General features: G+C 37.3%; 1 protein-coding gene across 1 annotated transcript in view; it reads left to right on the forward strand.

Moving 5' to 3' along the window:
- SMAD5 (SMAD family member 5) overlaps positions 1-13,927 on the forward strand; it is a 50,670-nt gene that overhangs the window by 27,386 nt on the left and 9,357 nt on the right. Inside the window, exons 3-4 of the mRNA XM_047729922.1 lie at positions 2,266-2,517; positions 6,861-6,980. Of these exons, the coding sequence (XP_047585878.1) occupies positions 2,266-2,517; positions 6,861-6,980 (372 nt within the window). The remainder of the gene's footprint in view (positions 1-2,265; positions 2,518-6,860; positions 6,981-13,927) is intronic.

Raw genomic sequence — 13,927 nt, forward strand, 5'->3', positions numbered from 1 at the left:
CAAAGACATTTTCATATATGCAAGGACAAAAAATTTATCTTCTTTTTACCTTTTTAAACAATTCTTAATTATTTGAGAGAGAGAATGAGCAGGGGGAGAGGCAGATGGAGAGGGAGAAGCAGACTCTCCACTGAGCAGAGAGCCGATGGGGGTGCATCCCAGGACCTCGGGATCATGACCAGAGCCAAAGGCAGATGCTTAATGATCTGAGTGCCCCCTTCCTTTTACCTTTCTTAGGAAACTAATAGAGCATGAGGTCCAGGAAATGGGTTCCAACAAAAGAGAAGGGAAGTCTAAGGACTTGAGATCTCCAGATCTCCAGACTTAAGGATTTAGCAGTCTAGATTGTAGAAGGATGAAGAGTCCAGGGGAAAAATGAGTTAATAGATTACATATTTGTGGCATCTGGAAAATAGTATTGATAGGAATTTAACATATCTGCTAGACTTCTGGAAATATTAGTGGTGTGTAATTAAGATTAAGCAAATGAAGTAACAAGTCAATAATCAGCTTTACTTAAAGCACTGTTCAAGAGCAAATATAATCATACCACATACTTGGCTCAGGAATGAATAATATTTGTACAGATATTAAACACCAAGTGTTGATTTAGCCAGCATTTTTAATGTAACTTTATTGAGGGGAATGAGAGTGGGGTAGAATAATGTAAGAAAGCTACTTCATTTGCCACAATAGCAAACCGGCAGATGATGTTTTGGCAAATTAATAATAGCAATATAAGCATATTGTTTAGCAGTGCACAAAATAAATGTTAGAAGAGGTAGCTAAGAGTTTAAATTTGTCTCTGGAAGCTGTATGAGAGGAGACTTAGAAATTGCTGTGTTTGTTATCTCTTGTAGCATCTGCCTCTTAAAACTATGTATTTTGGAGGAAAATAGTCTTTAAAAAGTGATGTGTACAGATAATAGACAAGAGAGAAGTCCATGATTTTAGCTCTGTCTTGAAAAAAAAAAAAAGTAAAAGAATTCTTACTGGGTTGAATTCCTCATTAGTTATTTCACTTAGTCTTTCAGCTTGCTGGCCAGCTAAACATAGAAATTCTTATTGTCTAATGCCCTACTCTCCAGTGGCAGCTGTCCCATCATTCTGTAAAGGGAACAGCAGTTGGTAATACACAGTAGAACGAAACAATCGTAATCAGATGTTAACCACATAATTACAACACTGATTCAGTACAAAGAAAAGAGATGAAAAACAGTGTGAATACTGAGTTACAAAGCCTCTCATTCCTCAGGTACATCCCTACTTCAGGCAGGGAAGTATGATCTAGTTAACTTAAAGACAGATTGATTTTGTTGCTGCTGAATGATGTCAGAGTCAAAGTGAGATTTTTGGAAGTAAAATTACTTTGACAGATATGGGAAAGTTGTATAAGAGATGAACTCATACCATGGAGTTTAAAAAAATCATGTTTGTTTAGATTTCCTATGGGGTGGGTAGTCAGACATTTCTTTGTGATTGGCCATTTGGGTCTTCAGAGATAGTGAGTGTTTGAATAAAGTTAAGCTTTTAAAAAATAGGTCTCTTAAAGTATTTAGGCTTTGTTGGATATGTTTTCCTTATGATCATGTGTAGAAAAGTGATTTTGAATGGAAGACTTCTACTTAGGAAATGTTACTATTTTCACTAGGGAAGACTTGACTGAAGAACATAAAATGTGAAATCTCTCCAACTAAGAAAGTTGAGATGTTCAAAATTGGAAACACTGAGGCTTTTGGGGCATCATAATAGCTGACCTCAGCATCACACTCTAATCTCAACTCCAGTTCAGTGCTTAGGCCAACTGTTAATATGCTTTCTCATCCCCCTTCTGGAGTCTCCCCATCTCCTTCTCTGCTGTCCTGCACCTGGCACCCCCTGTTCTTCAATGTCCGATCAGATGTAATCTTTTCCAAAACGTTTTGATTATTGCTAGATGGAAGTCCTCAACTCTGTTGAACTCTCATTACATTAAATTCTTTGTGTTAGGATTGTTTTAAAATATGCCTTCTCTCCTATAACAGGAGTGGTATCTTTCCTGGATTTTCAGTTTTCCAGAGCTCTTTATGCAGGCCTAAATCCTTAGAGTGCTTTTGGTTTAGTTATTATGTAAATATACATTCAAGGTTCTACAAAGCAGCCATTCCTGAAAGTAAATTGTTTTAATAGGTTTACAATTCTACCGAATCCTATCTATCCTTTAATATGTTTGGGATATTTGCTTTAGTCTTTGCTGACAGATGACTTTTGATTTTTGTCTTTCAGTCTTACCTCCAGTATTAGTGCCTCGTCACAATGAATTCAATCCGCAACACAGCCTTTTGGTTCAGTTTAGAAACCTGAGCCACAACGAGCCGCACATGCCACAAAATGCAACGTTTCCAGATTCTTTCCACCAGCCCAACAACACTCCTTTCCCCTTATCTCCAAATAGCCCTTATCCCCCTTCCCCTGCTAGCAGTACATATCCCAATTCCCCAGCAAGTTCTGGACCAGGAAGTCCATTTCAGCTCCCAGGTAAGAATTTATTTTATTTTATTTTATTTATTTTTTTTTTTAAAGATTTTATTTATTTATTTGACAGAGAGAGATCACAAGTAGATGGAGAGGCAGGCAGAGAGAGAGAGAGAGGGGGAAGCAGGCTTCTCGCTGAGCAGAGAGCCCGATGCGGGACTCGATCCCAGGACCCTGAGATCATGACCTGAGCCGAAGGCAGTAGCTTAACCCACTGAGCCACCCAGGCGCCCAAGAATTTATTTTATTGATTAAAACGATGACCTTTGAGAATCAGTGGTTGTTCTTATACTGCCGGTCCTCTGGTGAATTGTTACATGCTAAGAGATGGCTATTTTTGACTCTGTGTTCTTTGGTAATTATGTGATTTCAGAAGAGTTTTGGATTTTATTTTGCTGTGTACCGTATGTTTTTTAAAAACGGAAGTGGCCATATTTTTCATAGCAGTAGAAAAAACAATCTTAAAATTTATATACAGCCATAAAAGACTCAAGAATAGCCAGCGCAGTCTTAAGAAAGAAGAATCAAGCTGGAGGCATCACATTGCCTGATTTTAAACTATATTACAAAGCTATAGTAATTTTTCAAACAAATTTTTAAAAAATTGAAGTATCATTAACTTACTGTTTCAAAGGTACTATAATTAAACCAGTGTGGGATTAGCATTAAAACAGACCTGTAGGTCAGTGGAGCAGAAGAGAGAGCCCAGAAATAAACCCACACTTAGGTGGACAGTTAATTTATGACAAGGGAGCTAAGAATATGCAGCGGGGAAAGGAGAGTCTTTAGTAAATGATGTTGGGAAAATTGGACAGCCACATGCAAAAGAATGAAGCTGGACTACTATCTGACACTATTCACAAAATTAAGTCAAAAGAGATTAAAGACTTGAACATAAGACCTAAAATCATAAAACTCCTAGAACAAAACAGGCAGGCAGCTCCTTGACATTGGTCTTGGTGCTGATTTTTTGAATTGACCTCAAAAGCAAAAGAAGCAAAAAATAAACGAATGGGACTACATGAAACAAAAAAATTTCTGCACTGCAAAGGAAACCATTAATAAAATGAAAAGGCAACCTACTGAATGGGAGAAAATACTTGAAAATCATATATTTGATGAGGGGATAATATGGGAAATACGTAACTGCTACAGCTCACTAGCACAAAAACAAACATTCCAACTGAAAAACGGGCAGAGGACCCGAATAGGCCTTCTTCCCAAGAAGACACACATGATCAACAGGTACAGGAAAAGGTGCTTTGCATCGTGAATCATCAGGGAAGTACAAATTGAAACCACAATGAGTATATATCTATCACCTTATACCTATTAGAGTAGCTGTTATCAGAAAGACTAGAGATAACAAGCCTTGGCAAGGATGTGGAGAAGAGGAAAACCTCATGCAGTTGGTGGGAATGCAGATTGGTATAGCCACTGAAAAACAGTATGGAATCTCCCAAACTGCAGGTTGCTGACGGGGAGGGGGTGGCGGAATGGGGTGATGGACCTTAAGGAAGGCACATGCTGTAATGAGCACTGGATATTATATAGGACTGATGAATCACTGACGTCTTCCTCTGGAACCAATAATATATGTTGATTAATTGAATTTAAATTAAAAAGAAAAGGAAAACAGTATGGCATTTCCTCAGAAAATTAAAAATAGAAATGCCATGTAATCCAGTAAATCCCATTTTTTGTTACTTATCTGAAGGAAACAAAAACGCTGACTTGAGAACATATGCAGTCCCAGGTTCATTGCAGCATGATTTATAATAGGACACAGAAGCAACCTAAGTGTCCATCGATGGATGAATGGATGAAGAAAATTGTGGTATATTCAGCCATAAAGAAGAATGAAATCTTGTCATTAGTGACAACATGGCTGGATCTTGAGGGTATTAAGCTAATGAAGTAAGTCAGGAAAGGACAAATACCATATAATTTTTCTTATATGTCGAATCTAAAAAAAAACAAAAACAAGAAACCCAGATCATAGATATTGAGAACATTTGGGTAGTTGTCAGAGGCAAGAGGTAGGAGAAATGGATGAACTGCTTTTTTTTTTTTTTTTTAGTTGAAATAAATTGAACATTGTAAAAAAAGCAAACAGAGTTTTGGGAGATGATCCTTTAAGAACAATAAAAAAAATTCACATTCTCCTTTCCTCCTGTCTTCTTTCTCTCACTGCTTGATTTTTCTTGATAGCCTATATTACAACCCAACAGATTGTCTGTATTTATATTCTGTCCTTTCCTCCTCTCCCTTTCTTGACTATAAACTCCTTGAAAAAGGGAATTTTAGCCTTTTTTTTTTTTTAATTGCTACATCCCCAGTTCCTATATCAGAGCCTGGTATATAGCAGACCTTCAATAAATATTTGTGAAATGAATGGGTAAATTTACAGATATATATATATATATATATATATATATATATATATATATATATATATATATATATATATAACTAGCTATGCAAAGTGGCTACCCCTGCAACCTGAGAGTGAAGCCAAATGGTGCTAACTTGAAAGGCTTCATAGGGGGTCTATATACGTGAAAGCAGTGTTCTAACAGGTTATCAAAAACCTGAAGACAGAAAAAGACTTTGTATTTGATGACTATTATGTGGAGTAGGTATTCTGGAAAACTGAAAGTGTATTTTAGGTATCATTGGATCATTTATTGGCCCAAACACCCAAATTATGTATTTCCAGGCATTAAAAATTAAAGTTCTACTCCCCCGCCAAAAGAAGTAACCTTGTTTGACTTAAATATTTTCATGTAATTTGTAATATGAAGTACCATTTATTGAGTGCCTTTTGTATAACTGGTACTGTGATGAAGATACTGCATTAAATTTAATCTTCAGAGCAACCATGTGAGATAGTAGTCCGATCATACAGGTGGAGAAAGAAATTGATACTCCCTTTAGGAGTTTAAGTATCTTGCCTGAGCTTTGCGGCCTAGGTTTCTCTGCTCTCAAGTCTGTGCTTTTTGCTTTTTTTTTTTTGTAAACATATAGTGTATTACTATAGTGTATTACTCGCTTCAGGGATACAGGTCTGTGAATTAAACTATATGCTTTTTTAACTTCACTGGTTGTCATATGATTATAGACTGGAAAGTTAAAAAGGCACCCCAGTTATCTTTAATTAGATAACTGATAAACTGGTTTGCCCGGGGAAAGTTCATAAGTAGATTTTATAAAGTGCCCAGATTTTGTTAATGGCCTGTCATATATGGACGCATCACTATGTCACTTTGTCAAGAAATATTTGAATGCCTACTGTCGCAGGTGGAGTCATAGGTAAGTAGGTTGTTTCTGGTTTCTTTGTTGCATTGGTTGATGTGTTTTTTTATTTTTTTAAGAAGAATTAAGTATCAGCTGTTTAGTGTGCTGTTGGGTTTTTGTGCCAGAACTAATTTTCATACTTTGCCCTAGATTCAGTTTGATTACAGTTCTCTGTCAAAATATATTTTGTACAAACCTTGGAGTAAGAGACAGAAATAGAGCTCTAGCTTCTATAGAGATTTTTTAACTACGAGGGCTGGAATTCAGATTGTCTAGTTCACATTCAGATGTCCTAAGAATTACCTAATCATTTACTAAGGCATTACAGCCATTTCAGGATATTCAAAAGAATTAAATGTCTACCTGCTGTTCATGTTGGTAGTCCGATCATACAGGTGGAGAGTAAATACCAAACAACATGCAGTATGTGATCTTGGTAATTTCAAAGTGTCTCTGTAGAGGTACACGCACACTGGGTGAATCTGCGTCCTTCAGATTGGTCTGTAGTTGTTGTGGTTCCTCCCAGCATGGGTCTAAGCACATAAAGACAAAATTCTTGACCTTGAATTCTGTATTAGTGAATTTCAGCACTGATCTACTATCCTGGATTGAACCGAATATATGTGGTCCTTTAGTCGGTTTTCAGTAACTAATAAGTGTGCTGTCTTTTCTCCTTTTCTCTTGCCTCAGGTAGCATCCTACATTTTTGTTTGTCTATAATGTTCAGTGACAAACCCTGTTATTAATCTTAGGAAATTTTTTTTTAAAGATTTTATTTATTTATTTGACAGAGATCATAGTAGGCAGAGAGGCAGGCAGAGAGAGAGGGGGAAGCAGGCTCCCTGCTGAGCAGAGAGCCAAATGCGGGAGGGACTTGATCCCAGGACCCTGAGATCATGACCCAAGCAGAAGGCAGAGGCTTAACCCACTGAGCCATCCAGGCGCCCCAATCTTAGGAACTTTTTAATGCTTTTAGAATACATTTAAGCAGGATGAAGGTATTAACAATTCTTTTGGAACTTTAACCTTTCTCATATTCTTCTTCTTAGCTGATACTCCTCCTCCTGCCTATATGCCACCAGATGATCAAATGGGTCAAGATAATTCCCAGCCAATGGATACAAGCAATAATATGATTCCTCAGATTATGCCCAGTATATCCAGCAGAGGTAAGAGAAATTTTCATCATAATTTGTTGTTACTGCTATTTTGTTTTTAACTTCTTACCACTTTTTTGAAACTTTATGAAGTATTGTATATAAACCATAACATTTATCCATGTATATGATTCAGTGACTTGTAGTAAATGTATAACGTTTTGTACCATCACCACAATCTAGTCTTAGAACATTTTCATAATCCTTTAAAAAGATAACCTTGTACGCATTTTCAGTCTATCCTTGCTCCTGTCCTCAGCTCCAGACAGCCTCTAATCTGTTGTCTGTGTATATAGATTTACCTTTTTAAAATATTTCATGGAAGTAGAATCGCATAATGTATAGTTGTTTGCATCTGGCTTCTTTGACTTAGCATAATGTTTTCAAGGTTCTTTCATGTTGAAACATGTATCGGTAGTTTTTTCCTTTTTATTGCTGAACTGTTTTCCATTGTATGAATGTACCATAGTTTTTTAGCTGTTCACCAGTTGGTGGACATTTGAATTATTTCTAGTTTTTGGCTAGTATGACTACTACTCTAAGGAACATTTGCATATAAGTTTTTGTGTGGGTTTTGTTTTTATTTTTCTTGGGAAAATACGTAAGGCTGGAATTTCTAAGTCAAGATGGTGAATTTAACTATTTAAGAAAAACTGCCAAATTTCTCCAAAATAGCAGTGCTGTTTTATATTCTTACCACTAACATATGAGGGTTCCAGTTTCTCCACATGCTCTTAATTATTTTTTAAAGATTAGTTTATTTATTTGAGAAGAGAGAGAAAGCACAAGCAGGGGGAGCAGCAGAGGGAGAAGGAGTCCAATGAGGTGCTCCATCCCAGGACCCTGGAGTCATGACCTGAGCTGAAGGCAGATGCTTAACCAACTTAGCACCCAGACACCCCATCTCCACATGCTCTTGATTCTTGTTACTGTCAGTATTTTGGATGTACCCATTTTAGTGGGTATGAGGTAGTGTCTCATTGTGGTTTTAATGTGTGCTTCTGTTTAATTTGCATTTAATTTTCCATCATTTCTGTAATCAGTGATGATGATGAGCATTTTTTATGTACTTATTAGCTGTTCATGTATCTTTTTTTTCATGACATATTTAAATCTCTTGCCCAGTTTTAATTGGGTTGTTTGTTTTACTTTTGAGATGTGAGAGTTCTTTGTATATTCTGGTTAGAAGTCCTTCATTAGATGTATGATTTGCAGATATTTTTGTTTACTCTGGATTGTTGTTGCATTTTCTTAATGTCTTTTGAAACACAAAAGTTTTCAACCTTTTTTTTTGGGCACAATTTTATTTTCTCTTCAGTAAGTTGAAATCCTTGAGGGGTACAATATCACATGGATTCTGTGGCAGATGACTTTAGCAGGAAGGTTGCTTGGGAATTTGGCACAAACAAGGCTACTGTTTCCATGAGCACGAGTTACTTTTCCCCAGATTACTCTGATTTTGTACAGATTGCCACCAGGAGTCACTGTGTTGTTCTTTGATTTGTACAGAAGCACATCTCTTGCCTCCGTAAGAGTTCAATTTCATTTTGAGCATAAACACTTTCAATTTTAAGAAGAGTTGTGCACTCCTTCTAGTTCAGAAGACCTCACTTACAGCTAGCAAAAATGTCTCTGGACCATAGCCTTCCAGACATATTTGTCAGTTTAGGAGTTCTGTTCCCAGCAGGCCTTTGTAGGCTGTAAGATGGCAGAAAGAGCTGAAAGTTTTAAATTTTGACGGAGTCTAGTTTATCACTTCTTTCTTCCCTTGTTCATGTTTTTGTTGTGCATCTGGGAAATCTTTGTCTATCCCAATTGGTTTTTCTTGTATTAATCTTTTAACCTGCAACCTTGCTGAATTCATTTATAAATTCTGGTAGGGATTTTTGTGTGTGTGTGTGCTTATCTATTTGGATTCCGTAGGATCTTCTAAATATAAGAATGTGTCAGTGACAAATAGCATATTTTTCTCCCTGCTATCGAATCTGGATGCCTTTAATTTTTTTTTCTCTCTCTCTCTCATTATTAGAGGGCATGTATGAAAAACCTATAGCTGTCATCGTCCTTAATGGTAAAAGAATTACTATTGGAAACAAGAGAAGAATGCCTGTTCTCACTACTTCTGTTTACCATCATTCTGGAGGGGCTAGCCATAAACTATTAGTTTCTATTCCTAGTTTGCTGAGAATTTTTACCATGAGTGGATGTCGGATTTTGTCAGAAGCTTTTTCTGCATCTGTTGAGATGATCAGATGAGGTTTCTTTCTTTTTTCTATTTGATGTATATTACATGAACTTATTTTCTGATATGAAACCAGGCTTTTATTCCTGGGATAGTCTCATGTGGTCTTGGTGTATAATTCTTTTTAATACATTTCTAGATTAGATTTACTGATATTTTGTTGAATATTTTTGCTTGTATATTCGTGAGGCAGGGATTGTGATGTCTTTATTTAGCATTGGTGTCAGGGTAATAATGATCTCATGGAATGAGTTGGGAAGTGTTCCCTTGTGTTTTTGGAAGGGCTTATTTGTATTATTTCTTTTTAAAATATTTGATAGAATTTACCAGTGAAGCTATTTGAGTTTAGACTCTTCTTTATGGGGAAATTTTTAATTACTGATTCAATTTCCTTAGTTGGATTAATCTATTCAGAGTCTCTGCTTTTTCTTGAGTTAGCTTTGATAATTTGTGTCTTGCTAGGAGTTTTTCCATTTGGTATCCTCTGCCTGGGAGTAGAATTGCTGGATTTTATGGTAATTCTGTTTAACTTTTTGAGGAACTGCCAAACAGTTTTCCATAGCAGCTATACCATTTACACATTAACACTAGCCGTGCTTTAGAGTTCTTTCTCTACATTCTTGCCAATACTTGTTAATTTCCATCTTTTTTTTAATACAGTAGCCATCCTAATGGATGTGAATTGGTATCTCATTGTTCTAAAGTCACTTTTTAAAAAAGATTTTATTCATTTGAGAGAGAGAGCACATGCCCATGAGAGCATGTGGGGATGGTGGGGGGGACAGAAGGAGAGGGAGAGGCAGACTCCCCACTGAGAAGGGAACTGGATTTGGGGCCAGTCCCAGGACCACAAGATCATGGAAGGCAGATGCTTAACTGAGCCACCCAGGTACCCCTGAAGTCACTTTGTTTTGAGACTTTAATCTTCTTAGTTTATAACAAGTTTGGGAGAAGTTCGGTACTGCCATTTTATACATTTCTTAAAAGAATGATGTTTTTGTGTGCTTTGTATGTGTTTGTGATGATACTGAAGGAGTGAGTGTATGTCACACTTTGTTTTTCCGGGAACCCCACATTTCTAAGAACAGTTAAATTTCAGCCCTCCTTAGTAGTCTTGTTAATGTGTGAATACTGTCTTTGCTTTTTCAAGGTGTAGAATTTATCTAGGACTTATATCATACTAATTTTCTTATAATTTATACAGTCTACCTTCACATAGAACAGAATGTCTCTGGAGGTGAATTCCTGTACCACTCCTTACTCGCTTTTTAGCCTCAGTTAGCATTTAAAGTCTCTCCACTTCTCTTTCTCATTTGTACATTAAACAGAATATTTACACAGGAATTCTTAGTTGTTGATTGGGTTAGACATTATGTATAATGGCTCTAACATAGTGCATCAGGGGATGACCAGTAAATGGTGTTCTCATTCTTATTTTGAGACTTCGGGCTGGATTTACCTCCATTGCCGTCTTCCTTCCCTTCTTTGTCCTAGCTGTCCAGAGATCAGCGTGTGGCTCCATGGTGGTGTCTGTTGGGTAATACTTGCACTATCATTTGTCACAGCCAAACAGCTGAGTCCCCTTAGGGGGACTTGGCACTCAAGTCATCTTGCCTTCGTTGATGTCTTTTTTCACCAAAGTTTCCTGTCATTTCAGTCCTATTTCGTGTTTTTTCTCTCTGTTTTATTTTGACAGAGGTGGCAGAAGGGACATCAGAGTGAAACTGCAGCGCCTTGAATTGCCAATTGACAATATGTCCTTTGCCTTGAGCAGAGCTCTTCTTTTTCTTTTCTCTGAACCAAAGTTGTCTTTTTAGTTTTGCTTAGCAATTTTTTCTTTGCAAGCTTCTGTTCATTTTTGGCTCTAGCTTTCCTGACACTATTCTTATAACTGCTTACAACTCATTTGTATGTGTCTTTGGTTGTGGGCCCCTCCCTGTTCTATCTTTTATATAAACTTCATATTCTGAGCCCTTAGGACTTCTCTTTATGGGTCCATATTGGTTTATTTTTTTCTCTTCCTCCTCATCTGAATTCTTTGCAATTCAGTAATCAAAACTGAGTCTTAAAAGTTAACTAGTTATTTTGTATTGCCTACCTAGTCCACATAGCCACTCTTAAGAGTTTTTTGGATATTTTTAATTTGTGCCTTTTTTGAAAGGGAATTTGAGAGTTCCTGACTTCTCTTTCTGATTTCAGCCCCAAGAAAGATAATCCACCAGCACTGGGTGAAAAATTTACATGTGTCCCTCCCATGTGTTACATCCATTATGAATTGTTTACTTCTACAGTAATAAGAGTTTGGCTGTAATTTATTTTGTATATATATCTGTCTCCATAGGCAGTTCTGGCATTTAACATTAGATTGTATACCAGCTTTTATCCAAAGTTCATGCTCACTTAGTTGTGTGTTTTTTTCTTTTTCTTTAAGATTTTTTTTAAAAATTTCTTTATTTAACAGAGAGAGAGAGAGCACAAGTAGGCAGAGAGGCAGGCAGAGAGAGAGGAGGAAGCAGGGTCCCTGCTGAGCAGAGAGCCCAATGTGGGACTCGATCCCAGGACCCTGAGATCATGACCTGAGCCAAAGGCAGAGGCTTAACCCAATGAGCCACCCAGGCGCCCCACTTTTAGTTTTTTTTAAAACAGACTTCATGGGGCACCTGGGTGGCTCGGTGGGTTAAAGCCTCTGCCTTCGGCTCAGGTCATGATCCCAGGGTTCTGGGATCGAGTCCCACGTCGGGCTCTCTGCTCAGCAGAGAGCCTGCTCTCCCCACCCCCTTCCTGCCTCTCTGCCTACTTGTGATCTCTATCTGATAAATAAATAAAATCTTAAAAAAAAAATAAAACAGACTTTATTTTTCATATGAGTTTTAGGTTCACAGCAAATAAGAGTGGAAAGTAGAGCGAGTTCCCACACACCCTCTGTCTCCACACCTGCACAGCCTTGCCAGCTACCAAAACCCTATACTGGAGTGGTACATTTTTTTGCTTGTTTGTTTTTTTAAAGATTTTATTTATTTATTTGACAGACAGAGATCACAGGTAGGCAGAGGCAGGCAGAGAGAGAGGAAGGGAAGCAGGCTTCCTGCGGAGCAGAGAGCCTGATGCGGGGCTCAATCCCAGGACCTTGGTTGGGATCACGACCTGAGCCAAAGGCAGAGGCTTTAACCCACTGAGCCACCCAGGCACCCCTGGAATGGTACGTTTTTACAGACTTAGCTATCTTCACATATCACCCAAAATTGATGGTTTACATTAGGGTTCGTTTTTGCTGTTGTATGTTTTGTGAATTGTAACAAATGAATAATGAGAGGAATGTACTACTATCGTACTGGTAACATACAGAAATATATCTACAGTATACAGAATAGTTTTATTGCTGTAACAATCCTCTGTGCTCTCTGCCTGTTCATTCCTCACTCCTGACCTGCAACCGCTGATATTTTTACTGTCTGCATAGTTTTGCCTTTTCCAGAATGTCCTTTCGTTAGATTCATACAGTATATAGCTTGTCATATTGGTTTCTTTCACTTAGTAACATGCATTTTAAGTTCCCTCATCCCTTTTCTTTTCTTTCTTTTTTTTTTTTTTAAAGATTTTATTTATTTATTTGACAGAGATCACAATTTGACCCAGATCGTGACGTGAGCTAAAGGCAGAGGCTTTAACCCACTGAGCCACCCAGGCGCCCCTCCCTCATCCCTTTTCATGCCTTGCTAGCTCATTTCGTTGTAGAGCTGAGTAATATTCCATCATCTGGAAATTACCACAGTTTATCCATTCACCTGCAAAAGGACATCTTGGTTGCTTTCAAGTTTTGGCAATCATGAATAAAGCTGCTATAAACATCTGTTTGTAGGTTTTTATGTGGACATAAGTTTTTAGCTCCTTTGTGTAAGTTCTGAGGAGCATGTTTGTGGATTGTATGGTGAGATTATGTTTAGTTTTGTAAGAAACCACCAAACTGTCTTCCAGAGTGGCGATACCATTTTATATTCCACTAGCAGTGAATGCGAATTCCTGTTGTTCCACATCCTCCCCAGCTTTTGATGTTGTCACTGTTTTGGTTTTTGGCCATTCTTACGGGTATATCATGGTATTTTATTGCTATCTTAATTTACATTTACTGATGACACATGATGTGGAGTATGTTTTTATATGCTTATTTCTTATGCATATATCTTCTTTGATGAGGTGGCTGGTTATGTCTTTGACCCATTTTTTAAATTGGGTTACTTATTTTCTTGAATTTTAAGAGTTCTTTGTATATTTTGGATAGTAGTCCTTTACCAGGTATGTCTTTTGTACATATTTTCTCCCAGTCTATGGCTTGTCTTCTTAGTCTGTTGATAGTGCCTTTTCCAGAGCAGAAGTTTTAATTTTTAGTAAAATCTGGCCTAGCAGTTCTAACATGGTTCATGCCTTGGTGTTGTCATTACCATATTCCTGGGCCATCTAGATTTTCTGCTATGTTACCTTCTAGAACTGTTATAGTTCTGTATTGTACATTTAGGTCTGTGACCAGCCTTGAGGTAATTTTTGTGAAGGATGTGATGTCTGTGTGTAGATTAATTTTTTTGCATGTGAATATCTGTTGTTGTAGTATTTGTTGAAAAGACTGTCTTTTCTCCATTATTGCCTTTTGTTCCTTCATCAGAAAACAGTTAACTGTATTTATATAGGTCTTTGTCTGGGCTCTCTCTTCTGTTCCTGTTTG

The sequence above is a fragment of the Lutra lutra genome, chromosome 5 (assembly GCF_902655055.1).
Source record: "Lutra lutra chromosome 5, mLutLut1.2, whole genome shotgun sequence".
In the NCBI taxonomy this organism is placed as follows: domain Eukaryota; kingdom Metazoa; phylum Chordata; class Mammalia; order Carnivora; family Mustelidae; genus Lutra; species Lutra lutra.